The sequence below is a fragment of the Hyla sarda genome, chromosome 2 (assembly GCF_029499605.1).
Source record: "Hyla sarda isolate aHylSar1 chromosome 2, aHylSar1.hap1, whole genome shotgun sequence".
Lineage (NCBI taxonomy): Eukaryota > Metazoa > Chordata > Amphibia > Anura > Hylidae > Hyla > Hyla sarda.
This window is the reverse complement of record NC_079190.1, coordinates 82,704,731-82,719,458: the sequence shown is the minus strand read 5'-3', so window position 1 is coordinate 82,719,458 and position 14,728 is coordinate 82,704,731. Positions and strand designations below refer to the sequence as shown.

The 14,728-nt window shown below is 48.2% G+C and overlaps 1 protein-coding gene across 30 annotated transcripts in view; it reads right to left on the bottom strand.

The window, feature by feature from the left end:
- Nucleotides 1-14,728, bottom strand: part of SMARCC2 (SWI/SNF related, matrix associated, actin dependent regulator of chromatin subfamily c member 2) — a 101,364-nt gene that overhangs the window by 55,185 nt on the left and 31,451 nt on the right. For 29 of the 30 annotated variants that reach the window (XM_056562271.1, XM_056562278.1, XM_056562277.1 and 26 more), the window contains exons 9-13: nucleotides 10,945-11,109; nucleotides 7,553-7,668; nucleotides 6,930-7,054; nucleotides 6,707-6,766; nucleotides 6,016-6,053 (exon numbers count right to left, since the gene is read on the bottom strand). In XM_056562271.1, the coding sequence (XP_056418246.1) occupies nucleotides 6,016-6,053; nucleotides 6,707-6,766; nucleotides 6,930-7,054; nucleotides 7,553-7,668; nucleotides 10,945-11,109 (504 nt within the window). The remainder of the gene's footprint in view (nucleotides 1-6,015; nucleotides 6,054-6,706; nucleotides 6,767-6,929; nucleotides 7,055-7,552; nucleotides 7,669-10,944; nucleotides 11,110-14,728) is intronic. The other variant, XM_056562272.1, reaches the window with a different exon arrangement.

Here is a 14,728-nt window from a genome sequence, read left to right as displayed (position 1 = left end):
GGGACATCCTCTGCCTTGAGCTTCCTCAGCACCCTGGGAAGGAGCGGAAGAGGAGGGAACAGATAGGGTAGGGCAAACCCCGCCAAAGGAATCACTAGGGCGTCCACGGCCAGAGCCTGAGGGTCCCAGGACATGGACACAAAAGGAAGGATCTTTCGATTGTGCTGGGACGCGAAGAGGTCCTTGTCCAGAATGCCCCAGAGGTCGCAGAGCTGCACGAAGACCTCCAGATGTAGAGACCACTCGCCGGGGTCGGGTGAGGACAGACTGAGGAAGTCCGCTTCCCAGTTGAGCACTCCCGGAATGTGAATCGCAGAAATGGCCGGAACCTTGCTCTCCGCCCAGGTGAGAATCTTGGTCACCTCGGCCATGGCTGCCGAACTGCGAGTGCCGTCCTGTCGATTTCTGTACGCCACGGCCGTGGCGTTGTCTGACTGAACGCGGACAGGACGGGACTGAAGACGGGACTCCCAATGAAGAAGACAAAGAAGAATCGCCCGTAATTCCAATATGTTTATCGGAAGAAGGGTCTCCTGGGGAGACCAGAGTCCCTGAACCGTCCAATCCCTGAACACGGCGCCCCAGCCCGACAGGCTGGCATCCGTTGTAACAACCTGCCAGTGAAGGGGAAGAAACGACCACCCTTGGAGAAGAAGGGGGGAGCGGAGCCACCAGAGCAGAGACTGACGGACCCTGTGAGGGAGAACAATCTGACGATCGAGGGACAGAGGAGACCTGTTCCATCGAGAGAGAATCGCCAGTTGAAGGGGGCGGTAATAAAACTGGGCAAAGGGTACAGCCTCCAAAGTTGCCACCATCCGACCCAGGACTTCCATACAAGTGCGGATGAAGACCTGGGTCCGAAGGGAGCGGACCCCCAACCGGAGCGCCAAACATTTGTCCGGCGGAAGACAAATTCGGGCAGAGGCCGTGTCGAATCGAAGTCCCAGGAAGGTTAGAGACTGGGCAGGATGGAGGACTGACTTGTTCCGGTTGACCATCCACCCAAAGTCAGAGTGTGGAGAGTGATGTCCAGATTGTCCAGAGCTCTGGTTGGAGCCTTGATGAGAAGGTCGTCCAGATAGGGTATCACCGAGATTCCCCTCGACCGTAACAGGCCCATCACTGGCGCAAGGATCTTTGTAAAGACCCTAGGAGCCATGGCTAGGTCGAAGGGGAGGGCTTAAAAGCGGAGGTACCGATGATGGCCTGGAAATATTGGCACATGGAGGTAGGCATCCTTGCTGTCCACCGATGAAAGGAACTCCCCTTGTTCCAGAGACACCACCACCGAACGGAGAGATTCCATACGGAAGTGGCGGATGAGAAGGTGACGGTTGAGACGCTTGAGGTCTAGGATTGGACGCACAGAACCGTCCTTCTTGGGGACCACAAAAAGATTTGAATAGAAACCCCGAAACCGTTCACCTGGAGGAACGGGAACCATAACCCCCTGGAGAAGCAGAGACTGGAGAGCCGCTCGAAATTGCTTCGCGAGAGGAGGAGACCGGGGGGCCCGGGATCGAAAAAAGCGATCCCTCGGAAGGGAGGCGAATTCGATTCGGTAACTATTGGACACCATGTCCCTGACCCAAGAGTCCTGAATGTGTGAGGTCCAGATGTCTCGAAAAAGCAAGAGACGATCTCCCACCCGAGAAGAAACCGCAGGTGGCGGCCTCACTTCATGCAGAAGTGGGTTTGCGGTTGCCTGATTTGGGCGCAAAACGGCCGGACCGGTTGGAGTCCGACTTCCAAGACGGGCGTGCCCAGAACGAGGGAGCCTTCTTGTCCCGCGAGGGCGCCTGCCCGGACCCTTTGCTGGAGCCAGAGTGGTCCGAATGGACCGAAAGGAAAAGGACTTCCTTTGGGAAGTAGGGCGAGCCTTATTTTGAGGTAACAAGGAACTCTTACCTTCCGTTGCCTCAGAGATAATCTCATCAAGGTGTTTGCCAAAAAGACAGCCACCCATAAAGGAAAGCTCAGTGAGAGACCTTTTGGAAGCGGCATCCGCATTCCAAGTTTTAAGCCACATAGAGCGGCGGAGAGCCGCTAGGTGACCCACAGCAAAGGCAGAACAACAGGCTGACTGCATGGAAGCTGCGCACAGAAAGTCTCCAGCTTTTGAGCATTGGAGAGCCAGAGCAGATAGATCCTCTGGGGGGTGATCCCGCTAAGATATCCTGAGGCGAAAATGGGAAGAAGAGAAGAGCCAGCTGCTTCAGAAGCAAACTTCGCTAAGGATTCTACCTTCTTGTCTGTGGGATCCTTGAAGGCAGCGGCATCTGCCAGAGGCAGTGTAGTCGCCTTAGAGATCCGGGAGATTGGTGGATCCACTGAGGGAGGGGAAACCACCTTAGCGACAAAGTCCTTGTCAAATGGATAATGTTCTTGAATTGTCTTGATTCCCGGGAACCTCTTGTCTGGATGTTTCCATGCAGATTCCAGAATGTCGTCAAAGTCAGCGTGAGAACCGCTGAACCTTTGAGGTGCTGGCTTAGCACGATGAAAGGATACGCCTGGACTGACATCCGAAGATCGTGGGTCCTCTAAGTGAAAGGTGTCTCTTATGGCTGTCACCAATGAGTTCACCGTTGCAATTGAGTCCGAGCGGTCCTCTGAGTCAGATGCCGGCTCGTAAGCCTCGTCCACCAGTTCACCAGGGGAATGTGAATGAGTAGAGGCAGTCCTGGAGGGGGGGGGGGCGACCCTGACCGGGTACGCGGCTCTGGCGTGGCAGAGCGGCGACTCCGAGAACGTCCTCTGGAGGAGCGACGCTTGCGCCCAGATGACGGGGGGGGGGCGGGATCCACGAGGGGAACGCTCACGTCTATCTGAAGACTCAATAGAAGAGTCAGATGAGGCACCCATAGTACGCTTGTGAGAGCGTGAAGTATGTGGAGACGAGGAGCAGGCCCTCTCAGAGGTCCTGCACAGGGAAGACCCCCTTCAAGGCGGACACCACTTCCCGGGAGGCCTCAGCCACCGAACGGGAGACTTGGGTCAAGTCAGCCATATACTGGATCAGGGAAGAAACCCAGACAGATGGAGCGACTGAACCCACCGGGACCGAAAGGGCATCAGGGGGTACCAGGGGGTCTGGGGAAGCAGTGGAGCAGGCAGGGCATGTGGGCTCAGCAGAGCCAGACATCTTGGTATTACAGTGCTTACAGACAAAATAAGTCACTGAAGTCCCAGGTTCTGTTTAGAGGGAGGAACAGCTCTGGGTACGGACATAATGTGGAAAAAGACAGGAACTTTCTCACCCTAGTCTGTGTCCCCTGTCAGCTGCAGTGAGGAGAGCTCGCTCCGCGCAGCTAGAGTGAAGGAACAGGCCAGCCAATAGGAAGAGAGGGGCGTGCCTGAAGCAAGACACTAACTAAATGACCCCTTCTTACTGAAAATCGCGCCCATGGCGCTGATTGGAGGCTGCTTCGCACCTCTGAGAGCTCCCAGCCCTGTGGGCGGAGCTATAGACCGGCCGAGAAGAACTGTAATGGTGCCCGCTCCTTGTCCCGAGCGCACATGTCAGCCGAAAACGAAAGTAAGCCGGCACTGAAAGCGCCCGGCCCGACCAGCGTTGCGGCAGTCAGCCGCGTCTAAGGCGCTGCTGGCAAAGTGAAAGCAAGCCGGCGCTGAGAGTGCCCGGCTCGTATCAGCGCCGCGGCTGACAGCCGCATATAAGGCGCTGTGGGCATAGTCACACTAACCACACACACACATAAAGTGAAGTGTCCCAATATTACATGCCCCCTCAGGTGCCACTGCTCCCCCAGAATAAAAGTGCAGCCCCTGTATAAGCCAGCCCCATAACGTGAAAGGTGGGCCAAAAACAGGGGGTCTGCAGAGGTTGCAAGTCTGTACCTATGGAGAAAAAGGGGGGCGGGGGGGGGGGGGGGGGGAGTGCTTACCTCAGTCAGAAGAACTTACCTAATGGAGTCTTCAGTGAAGTCTTCAGTCAGCTTTAGTTACCTGCATCACGCCTGGCTGCTATGCGCGAGCGAGGCGAGCAGGGAAATAGGGGGACCCGGACCCATGAGGTACCAACCCAGGCGCTGACCGTTGGCGAGGGGGGGTGAACAGCGCATATACGCAATGTCTGTGCCCCCTTACTCGCAATGGGGAAACAGGGAACCGGAGTCCCTGAGTCCCCACCTGAAAACAGAAAAGAAAAAGGAATAAAAAACTAACACGTCCCTATACTAGGAAAATAAAAAATCAGAAGACCTGGACTGGAGAATTCCAGACCATGTCCACCTCCTTCAGACACTAAGCTTAAACTGATTAGCTCAGAGCCTGAAGGCGGGTATATCCTGCTGGGAGGAGCCGACTTTTTTTATTACCATAGTGTCACACCTCCTAGAGACAGCAGCATACCCCCACGGTCTGTGTCCCCCAATGGAGCCGATAGAGAAATGTATATTTTATTTTGTGCTTTATTCATTCATCCTTAAAAATAACTATCTAATGTAAACTAGATATGTGATGTGCTATGAAGAGTGTACATAAATTTTCAGCTCTTTTGCACTAGTAGCATAAAGGAGTTGTCTGGTGAAAGAAACAACCTCTGTATGGTTTCAAAGAGTATAATAAAGCACATTTTTTATATATTATTATTAGTTATATTGCAGAGATCTTGAACTGAGCTGTCTGGCTTGGAGCTATGATGCAAAGTCACACTCTATGAATGCAGAGCTTCTGTCCCTGCTCCTCCCCTCCTGTCTGCTCTGGATGAGACCAGAGATGTGAAAGGGGGGGGGGCTTATATTACTTATCAACAGATTTTTTCACTCATTAGCTAAGGCAGAGGGAAGACTTTCTCAGTCACAGTAGTTTCCATCAGAACAGGCTCACTACTGTCTTATGTAAAGAGTGATAAATCAAATGAGCAGTAATACAACTCCCCTCTTCACATCAATAGTCTTATTGTAGAGCAGACAGAAGGGGGCAGAGGGATGGAGCACAAGACATTCAAAAAGTGTGACGTGATGTCACAGCTAGAAGCCAGACAGCTCAGCTCATATGGAAGATCTGTGCACTTTGGCTCATAACATTACAGTGGTCCCTCAACATACGATTGTAATCCGTTCCAAATGAACCATCGTTTGTTAAAACCATCGTATGTTGAGGGATCCGTGCAATGTAAAGTATAGGACAGTGGTCTCCAACCTGCGGACCTCCAGATGTTGCAAAACTACAACTCCCAGCATGCCCGGACAGCCAACGGTTGTCCGGGCATTGTGGGAGTTGTAGTTTTGCAACATCTGGAGGTCCGCAGGTCGAAGACCACTGGTATTGGAGGTTATACTTGCGTGTCCCCGCCGCTCCGGACCGTCACCGCTGCCCTGGATGTCGCCTCCATCGCTGTCACCGTGTCCCCGGGGTGTCCCCCAACGCTCTGGGAAGATCCCTGGTGCCTGGGAATGTCGTGATGACGACGAAGGAGAGCGCCGGCGATGCAGGGGATCCTGAGGACAGGTGAGTGATCGTCAGCGGACCACACGGGGCACCGTAAATGGCTATCCGGCGGCAGCTGAAGCAGTCTGCACTGTCGGATAGCCGTTTATGCGATGGACCCAACATAAAAAAAGCATTGTATGTTGATGCTGCATTCAACATGCAATGGCCTCTGAGAGGCCATCGTATGTTGAAATGATCGTATGTCAGGGCCATCGTAGGTCGGGGGGGTCACTGTATAATAGTAAAATGCTTTATTATATTTTTGACTCCATACACAGGTTGTTTTTTTTCGCTGGACCAAAAAGATTGGTGCAGCTGGTGATTGGCTTAGCGGGCCATCACTTGCTCTTGTCCAAGAAAGAGGGGGCCGGAGTGCGGCGAGGACGGGTAAGTAGTCAGGGCCCTGCACAAGAGATTGCTGGGAGTCTTAGCGGTTGGACACCCAGCAATCAGACACGTTTCCCCTATCCTGTGAATAGGGGATAAGTGTCTGGTAAGTTAAGTTCCCTTGAGTACCCTTTTAAGTATTGTCAAAATTCGAATCTATGTACCACTCACCTTAGTTATAGCATCCATACTCTCATCTTCCTGTTCATCTGTATTTACAAAAAAGGGAAATAGTCATTGACATATCAGATACCCTTAGTCAGCAAATACATTTCAGTGCAGGTAAAAAAGTGGAAAAAATCTGGCTGATTACTATGAGACACTAACAATTTTTATCCGTATTTGCGTTTAGGCCCATTGTGTCAGTCAAAACTGTAAGTTTAATATTTATAAAGGATGATAGTTCTTGTGCTGTCCTATGGTAAGATTCTCTTTGCTGTCCCTAGCACAGCACAAAAAAATGTACTCCTTTACTTCATAAATATGAGGATTCTATAAAGTTTACGTTGTTTCTGTATCATTGGGCCCCATTCATATCACCTATTGGGCTTACGTCAGGCTTCAATGTTTTTAAGCCCTGCACAGAAACAGGAAATTAAGCAAATGTACTCACAAGTAGACTACATTAAGCCCACTAAAGTCAATGATCCCCCCAGAAACTCTTCGGGCTATATGTTAGCATCACCTTTTTAATAGCTTGCTTACACTGAGCGCAACCTCACATGCAGCCTGTCCTCCCCTCCAGAATGAAGCTGAGAGAAAATGCCAGTTTATAAGAGGCACAACACTATGTACAGCACTGTAGCCCCTTCCTTTTAGCTAGTAGATTAAATAATCCATTTACTGCAGAGTGAAAACTCACCCAGGTCAGTCACGGTGCCACCTTTAACTGGGGCTGTTTCAGAATCTTTCTTGGTGTTAACTAGAAAATTAAGAGACACATGATTGTAAGATCCTTGACTATCTGCAAAAATCTGCATTTAATATTCAATACATCTATGTCTATCGATTAATTAAAATATATGAACACACAATATTAGTATCTATATTAGATACACATACATATAACACAAAGACAAAAATACCAGCTTTCGGGAGTGTAACTTCTTCCACATTAGGTACTGGTGAAGGCTCATCCATATCCTTTGTCAGATCCTCTTGTTCTTCCTCCCGATGACCCCGTTTTGGTTTGTTATAAGGGGTAGATGGTCTATAATGTCCAAAGTTATATGAATGATACACAACTGCTGCAGTGATAAAGTGATGTCTATGTAAGATTCTTATGCAATAAGAAGCATATTCACGGAGGGACACAAAACAAGCAGCTATCATTATTATGGCTAGTATATTTAGCCAAAATTAGGAATGCGTCCAAAATACAAAAAAAGTTTCTGCTCCTGATATTGGTTTAAAATAAGGACCATAAAATCTGTGTGAACCAGACTAAGGTCGGCTTCTCACAGCATAAAAAATACACACATATTTCATTTACGCTGGCATATTTAGCCTTAATTTGGGCCGTAATTTTATTTGTGACCGTTTTGTCACCGATTACAGCAAAAGAAAGGCTAAAAATGCAAGCATAAAATATGTACATATTTTTACGCTGTGTGAATACAGTTTGTAAAAACAAACTGACGGACATGCATGAACATAGATGAAAGTATGAAAAAGAGTCAGGCAAAATAAAAATAAATAAATAACCAACCCTTTCTTAACATTCTTCTTCTTTGCTTCTGCACTTGGAGGAGGTGAAGGAGAACGTTTTCTCTTTTTATAATTCGGTCCTTTCTTGTCTCTGCGATCTGAGTCCGGACTGCTTACCTTTAATGTGAAGGCAAAAGCAGTATTAAATATATGAATATACAAATTGCTCTCAACATATAGTGCATCTTCGCCAGTTATATATGATCACTGGTTACATTTTAAGATATTTTCAACATAAGCTTGGAGAAAAAAAATGAACATTTATTTAATCAGCAAACCCTTTCTGATAAAAGGGCACAGTTTATTTATCAGAAGCCTATTGTTAAAATTATGAAAAATAAAACTGGTCATTAAAATAGGCGAGCATATATCTGACCCGCTCTCTGCTGGGCACAAATAAATGAGCACCCCCATTTTAAGGATAGTGGGAGCACAAACACAACTTTAACGCAGAAGAGCACTCAACAGGTATAAACAATTATGGCTATTGATTTAACCCCTTAAGGACTCAGCCCATTTGTGCCTTAAAGGAGAACTACGGGATTGAAAATTTTATCCCCTATCCTAAGGATAGGGGATAAATTTCAGATCGCGGGTGGTCCGACCGCTGGGGCCCCCATGATCTCCCGTACGGGCCGCGGCTCTCTGCGGCTGACACGCGCCCTCAATTTACTGCTATGGGACAGCCGAAGCGCTGCCTTCGACAATATCCGTCTCTCCCATAGCAGTGTATGGAGGTGGCGTCGGCCGCTGCTTCGTGCGGTGGTCAACACGCCCTCTCTAACCAGAGAGCCGGGGCCCCGTACGGGAGATCGCGGGGGGCCCCAGCGGTCGGACCCCCCGCGATCCGAAACTTAGCCCCTATCCTTAGGATAGGGGATACATTTTTCAATCCCGTAGTTCTCCTTTAAGGACTCAGACAATTTTTTTTTTACATTTTCGTTTTTTCCTCCTCGCCTTCACAAAAATCATAACTCTTTTATATTTTCATCCACAGACTAGATTGAGGGCTTGTTTTTTGCGTGACCAGTTGTATGGTGCAACCAAAAAAAAATACTACTTGTGTGGGGAAATTAAAAAGAAAACCGCAATTTTGCTAATTTTGGAAGGTTTTGTTTTCACGCCGCACAATTTACGGTAAAAATGACATGTGTTCTTTATTCTTTGGGTCAATACAATTAAAATGATACCCATGATAACATACTTTTCTATTACTGTTGCGCTTAAAAAAGATCGCAAACTGTTTAACCAAATTAGTACGTTTAAAATCCCCCTATTTTGAAGACCTATAACTTTTTCATTTTTCCGTATAAGCGGCGGTATGAGGGCTCATCTTTTGCGCAGTGATCTGTACTTTTTATTGATCCCATATTTGCTCATATAAAACTTTTAATACTTTTTTTATTAATTTTTTTAATAGTTGGGATATTTACGCATGCGGCGATACCAAATATGTACATAAAATATTTTTTTTTTACACTTTTTGAGGGTGAAATAGGGAACATGGGACATTTTACGTTTTTATTGGGGGAGGGGGTTTTTCAATTTTTTTTACTTTTATTTTTACACTTTAATAGTCCCAATAATGGACTATTTATAGCAATCATTCGATTGCTAATACTGTTCACTGCTATGCATAGGACATAGCACTGATCAGTATTATCGGTCATCTTCTGTTCTGGTCTGCTCGATCACAGACCAGAGCAGAATACCCGTGGAAGGCAGCGGAGGAGGGTGAGGGGACCTCCGGCTGCCATGCTGGATGATCGGATCGCCGCGGCAGCGCTGCGGCCGATCCGATCCTCCATTCAAAGTACCGCAATGCTGCAGATGCCGTGATCTGTATTGATCACGGATGTCTGTCATTACGGGCGGGTCCCTGGCTGCTACCAGCAACCGGGACCTGCCGCGCATGGTTATCGCGGTTATGCATAGGACGTAAATGTACGTCCTGGTGCATTAAGTACCAGCTCACCAGGACTTCCTGCGTCGTTAAGGGGTTAAATGAAAATGAACATTAGATTAAAATGATTGTCCAGCCTTATCAAAATTACATTACCAATCTCCTGTAGCTCCTATGCCCCCGTTTCCAGGGTCCCACGCCAGTCTCTAATTTTCAAGTTTCTGCAGTGACAAGTTGATACTGCAATATTTGGCTGCAACAGTCACTTGTTGTGTCAACACTTTGTTAGGGGGACCAAGTGATCTATACCCAGGAGAAACTGAGCTATTCACACAAAATGATATGCAAAAAATAGACATGCTTTATTGATACATAATGTGACATACAATAAAAAGTGTCATTATTAAAAACAAGGAGGAATGCAACAACAGAAAAGACGGCAGCCTGGGACATATATGTATGTGCATGTGATTAAATACAGTGTGGGTGGTATAAATTTGTAGTAAATAACTATATAGAGACTAAGGGGCTTTGCAGTCTATACTGCACATGAACTGATAAAGTGCAATACTGTAAAGTGACTAGGTAAGTTAGGCATGTGCAACAAAAATAACACACTGAATTCATAAGGGCCGGACGAAGGTCTACAGACTGAAACACGTGTTGGGGTGGCGGCATCCTGGGACTTGTGACTCTCAGACTTCAGTGTGGTTGTTGTTGCCTTGGCCCTTATGAATTCAGTGTGTTATTTTTGTTGCACATGCCTAACTTACCTAGTCACTTTAAAGTATTGCACTTTATCAGTTCATGTGCAATATAGACTGCATAGTCCCTTAGTCTCTATATAATTATTTACTACAAATTTCTACTACCATACCTATACCATCCACACTGCATTTTATCAATTGTTCAGCACATGCACATACATATATGTCCCAGGCTGCCATCTTTTCTGTTGTTGCATTCCTCCTTGTTTTAATAATTTCATTTTTTTTGTATGTCACATTATGTATCAATAAAGCATGCCTATTTTTTGCATATCATTTTGTGTGAATAGCTCCTTTTCTCTTGGGTATATATCATTCATTGGAGTCTATATAATATATAGGTTTTTCACACATTATTAGGGTAACCCTTATAGTCATACTGCATTTGCCTTTTTCTGAGGCACGGTACTTAAATGATCTATGGGTAGCTAATTTTTTGGCACCCACCTACATATGTAATTTTTTACCCTAGGGTGTGTAATTGTTACGTGTTTGTTTTTGTTCACAAGGGGGACCAAGTGAGTAAACAAAAGAGGGGAACCATGAAAGTTGTGGCATGGGAGCAGCAAAAGACTGGAGAGGTCAGTATTACTCCTTTTGTGATTACTTTTGTAATAAGAAAAATGTGGCTGGACAGTCCTTTTAAGGCATAAGAAAAAAGTATACACATCTTATACAGAGTATTTACAGAAGATAAATAGACAAAAAGTGTAGGAGAGTGACCTCTACATGATCAGTTTGCGGTATTGATCTCACTTCATCAGTCAAAGTCTTGGCAGAGATCTTCTTGCGGCGTGTAACTGGACTCCTCTCATCGGTCACCTCATAATCTTCTTCATTCATCCACTCATTAAATAGATCAGTGTCAAGTATCCACTTGGCATGGACCTATTCAGAAGAAAAATATGAAGTTTTACTCAACTCAATAGGGACTTATTAGGGTTATAGGTTGAACTTGATGGACTCTGGTCTTTTTTCAACCTTGTAAACTATGTTACTTAAAGCAAACCTCTCATATTAGGTGACTTTTCAGTATAAGCTGACATCTGTACATGAGAAGCAACATTTCTGGACATTATATAACCTGTATATGGTATTTCGACAGTTTCTGCAGACTTCATCTATAATTTTAAATGGGCACTGTCAGATTCAAAAACTTTTTATATGTTGTACATCATGGCAAAACATTAACCTTTCTAATATACTTTATAAGAAAAAGTAGATTTTTTTTTATACTTCTTGTAAAATCTCTTTCTCTGAGCTTCTATTTGGGGACACAGGAACTATGGGAATATGCTGCTTACCACTAGGAGGCTGACACTAAGCAAAAAACAAAAGGAAGTCTGCTCCTCCTGGCTGGCTATACCCTACCCCAATCAGTTTAGTCCCAAAGCAGTAGGAGAAACCGACAGAAAAAGTAAACAGTCCAAACAAAACCCAGACAAAAAGGACCGACCAAAAACTCCCACAAACAGGCGGGCGATCCTGGCTGGCCACAAAACAACCAAAACCAATGGGCGGGTGCTATGTCCCCCAATAGAAGCTCAGAGAAAGAGATTTTACACTAAGTTTAAAAAATCTACTTTTCTCCATCGCTTCAATTGGGGGACACAGGAACCATGGGACGTCCTAAAGCAGTCCCTGGGGAGGGAACACAGAGATCCCAGCCAGAATAAACTCAGGCGGAACCTCCGCCTGTAAAACCTTGCGGCCAAGACCCGCGTCAGCAGAGGCAAAGGTATGAACACGATAGAACTTAGAGAAGGTGTGCAAGGACGACCAAGTACCAGCATGCAAACTTGCAAAGCTGAAGCCCTGTGGCTGACCGCCCAGGAGGCCCCCACCATGCGAGTGGAGTGAGCCATCACCCAGAAGGAGGGAACCTTCCCCTTACAGAGATAGGCCTCCGAGGAGATGGAAGACCGAAACCACCAGGAGATAGTCGCCTTAGAGACCTGGAGTCCCTTGCGCCGCCCTTCGGAGAGCACAAACAGCAAGTCACAACGCCAGAAGGAAGAGGTGACTGACAAGTTAGTCCGAACAGCCCGAACCATGTCCAGCTTATGGAGCTGACACTACCGGGGATGAGAAGGGGCCGGGCAGAAGGAATGCAACACAATATCTTCATTCAGATGGAAAGAAGAGAGAACTTTAGGCTGGAAAGAAGGCACTGGCTGAAGAACCACCTTGTCCTGATGAAGAATCAGGAAGGGGGAATGGCAAGAGAAGGCTGCAAATTCCGAGACACGGCAAATGGACGTGACCACAACCAGGAAGGCAACCTACCAAGAGAGGAACCGAAGATAGACCTGCCGTAGCGGCTCAAACGGAGAGCCCTGCAAAGCATCCAGAACAAGGTTCAGGTCCCAGGGAGGAGTAGGGGACCGGTACGGAAGATACCCATGAGCCATGCCTTGCAAAATAACATGCGGACATGTTGATCAGATGCAAGGGAACGTTGGAAGAGGATAGAAAGAGCAGAAACCTGCCCCTAGATGGAGATCAGCGCAAGGCGCGTTTCCAAACCAGACCTCAAAAAGGTCAAGAGGTTCGGCCGAGAATAAGAGGTGGGAGACAGGGAGCGGGCCTCACACCAGCGGAAGTAGGCCCACCAAGTACGGTGGTAGATCTTAGCGTACGAGGATGAAGCATGGTCCGGATCACCCGGGCAGAGAAACCTAGAGCCCTCAAAACCGCAGTTTCATCTGCCACGCCGTCAAACACAGCGGAAGTAAATTCGGGTGGCAGATGGGTCCTTGCATGAGAAGGTTGGGGCGGTCTGGAAGACGGAAGGGAACGTCTACGACGAGACGAACCACGTCCGGATACCACCCGTGATGAGGCCAATCTGGCGCCACCAGAATGGCAGAGACACCCTCTGCCTTGAGTTTCCGGATGACCCTGGGAAGCAGAGAATGGGAGAGAGAAGGGGGTTCAAGGAACCACCAGAGCGTCCACTGCTAACGCTAGGGGATCCCGGGACCAGGCAACGAAGCGCGGAACCTTACTGTTCCAGCGGGAGTCCGGAGTCCCCCAGCGACGATATATTTGAGTGAAGACCTCTGGGTGGAGATACCACTCTCTGGGAACGGCTGTGGAGCGACTGAGAAAGTCCACCTCCCAACTGTCCACCCCGGGAAAATGGACTGCCGAGATGGCGGGAATGTGTATTTCCGCTCAGGACAAAATCCTTGCCGCCTCTTGCATTGCCAACGCACTGTGGGTACCGCTTTGACGATTGATGTACACCACTGCCATGACGTTGCCCGTTTGTACCCGCACTTGGAGGTGGCGAAGAAGTTGTTGCCAATGAATGAGGCCTAGGAAGATTGCCCGAAGTTCCAGCATATTGATGGGGAGACGGGACGCTAGGGAGGACCACCGGCCTTGAACAGTCTGGTCTTGGAGGACACTCCCCAACCAAGGAGACTCACGGCCGTGGTCAGGACCTGCCAGCGAAGCGGCAGAAAGGAGAGACCCTCCCGGATAAGAAGGGACCGAAGCCACCAGAGGAGGGAGCGGTGGACACTGGGAGGAAGCCGGATCTCCTGGTGGAGAGAGAGTGGAGACTTGTCCCACTGTGACAGAATGGCCAGCTGGAGGGGGCACCGCCATGTAGGAGCGGATAGGAATTGGGCTCGGACGCCGAAGCAGACAAATTCCCAACCTCAAGGACCAGAGCTTGTCCTCCGAAAGAGTAAGACGGGCCACTGCCGTGTCGAAGCGGATCCCCAAGGAAAATCAGAGATTGAGTCAGAGAAAGGTTGGACTTTTTCCGATTGATAATCCAACCAAAGCTGGTCAGGGTCTGCAGAGTGATGCTGAGGATCACCCGATTCTGCTTGAGAGAAGGTGCTTTGATGAGCAGGTCGTCCAGGTAAGGGAGCACAGAAACCCCTCGGGAGTAGAAATTAGCTACCAATGCTGCCAGCGTCTTGGTAAAGACCCGGGGAGCTGAGGCCAGACAGAAGGGAAGAGCCACAAACTGAAAATGATCCACACGAACAGCAAACCGGAGGAAGCGCTAATGGGCCGGAATGATAGGAATGTGCAGGTACGCATCCTGGATGTCCACCGAGAAAAGGAACCTGCCCGGATCCATGGACCAACCTCAGAAGAGATTTAAGTAGAACTTTCCTAGGAGAAAACGGCACAATCACTCCCTGGGAAAGAAGGGTGCGCTAAGGGCAACCTGAAAGGCTGCAGCAAGGGCGGGAGACCAGGGTGGGCCGGACAGGAAAAAACGATCCTGGGGAATAAAACCAAATTCTATCTGATAACCCTGGGTAACGACCTCCCGAACCGAAGCATCCTGCATCTGTGCAAACCAAGTGTCCAAAGAGAGGGACAGGCGACCGTCCACCTGAGAGGAAGCTTGTGGGAGGCTTGCGGGTATCGGACTTCGCAGGAGGGCAGTTTGAAAGGGTCCCCACTTTCCAGGAGGGGCGAGCCTTGAAAGAAGGGGCCCTCCAGTCCTGGGAGGCCGTTTGCTTATCCGAGCGACCCA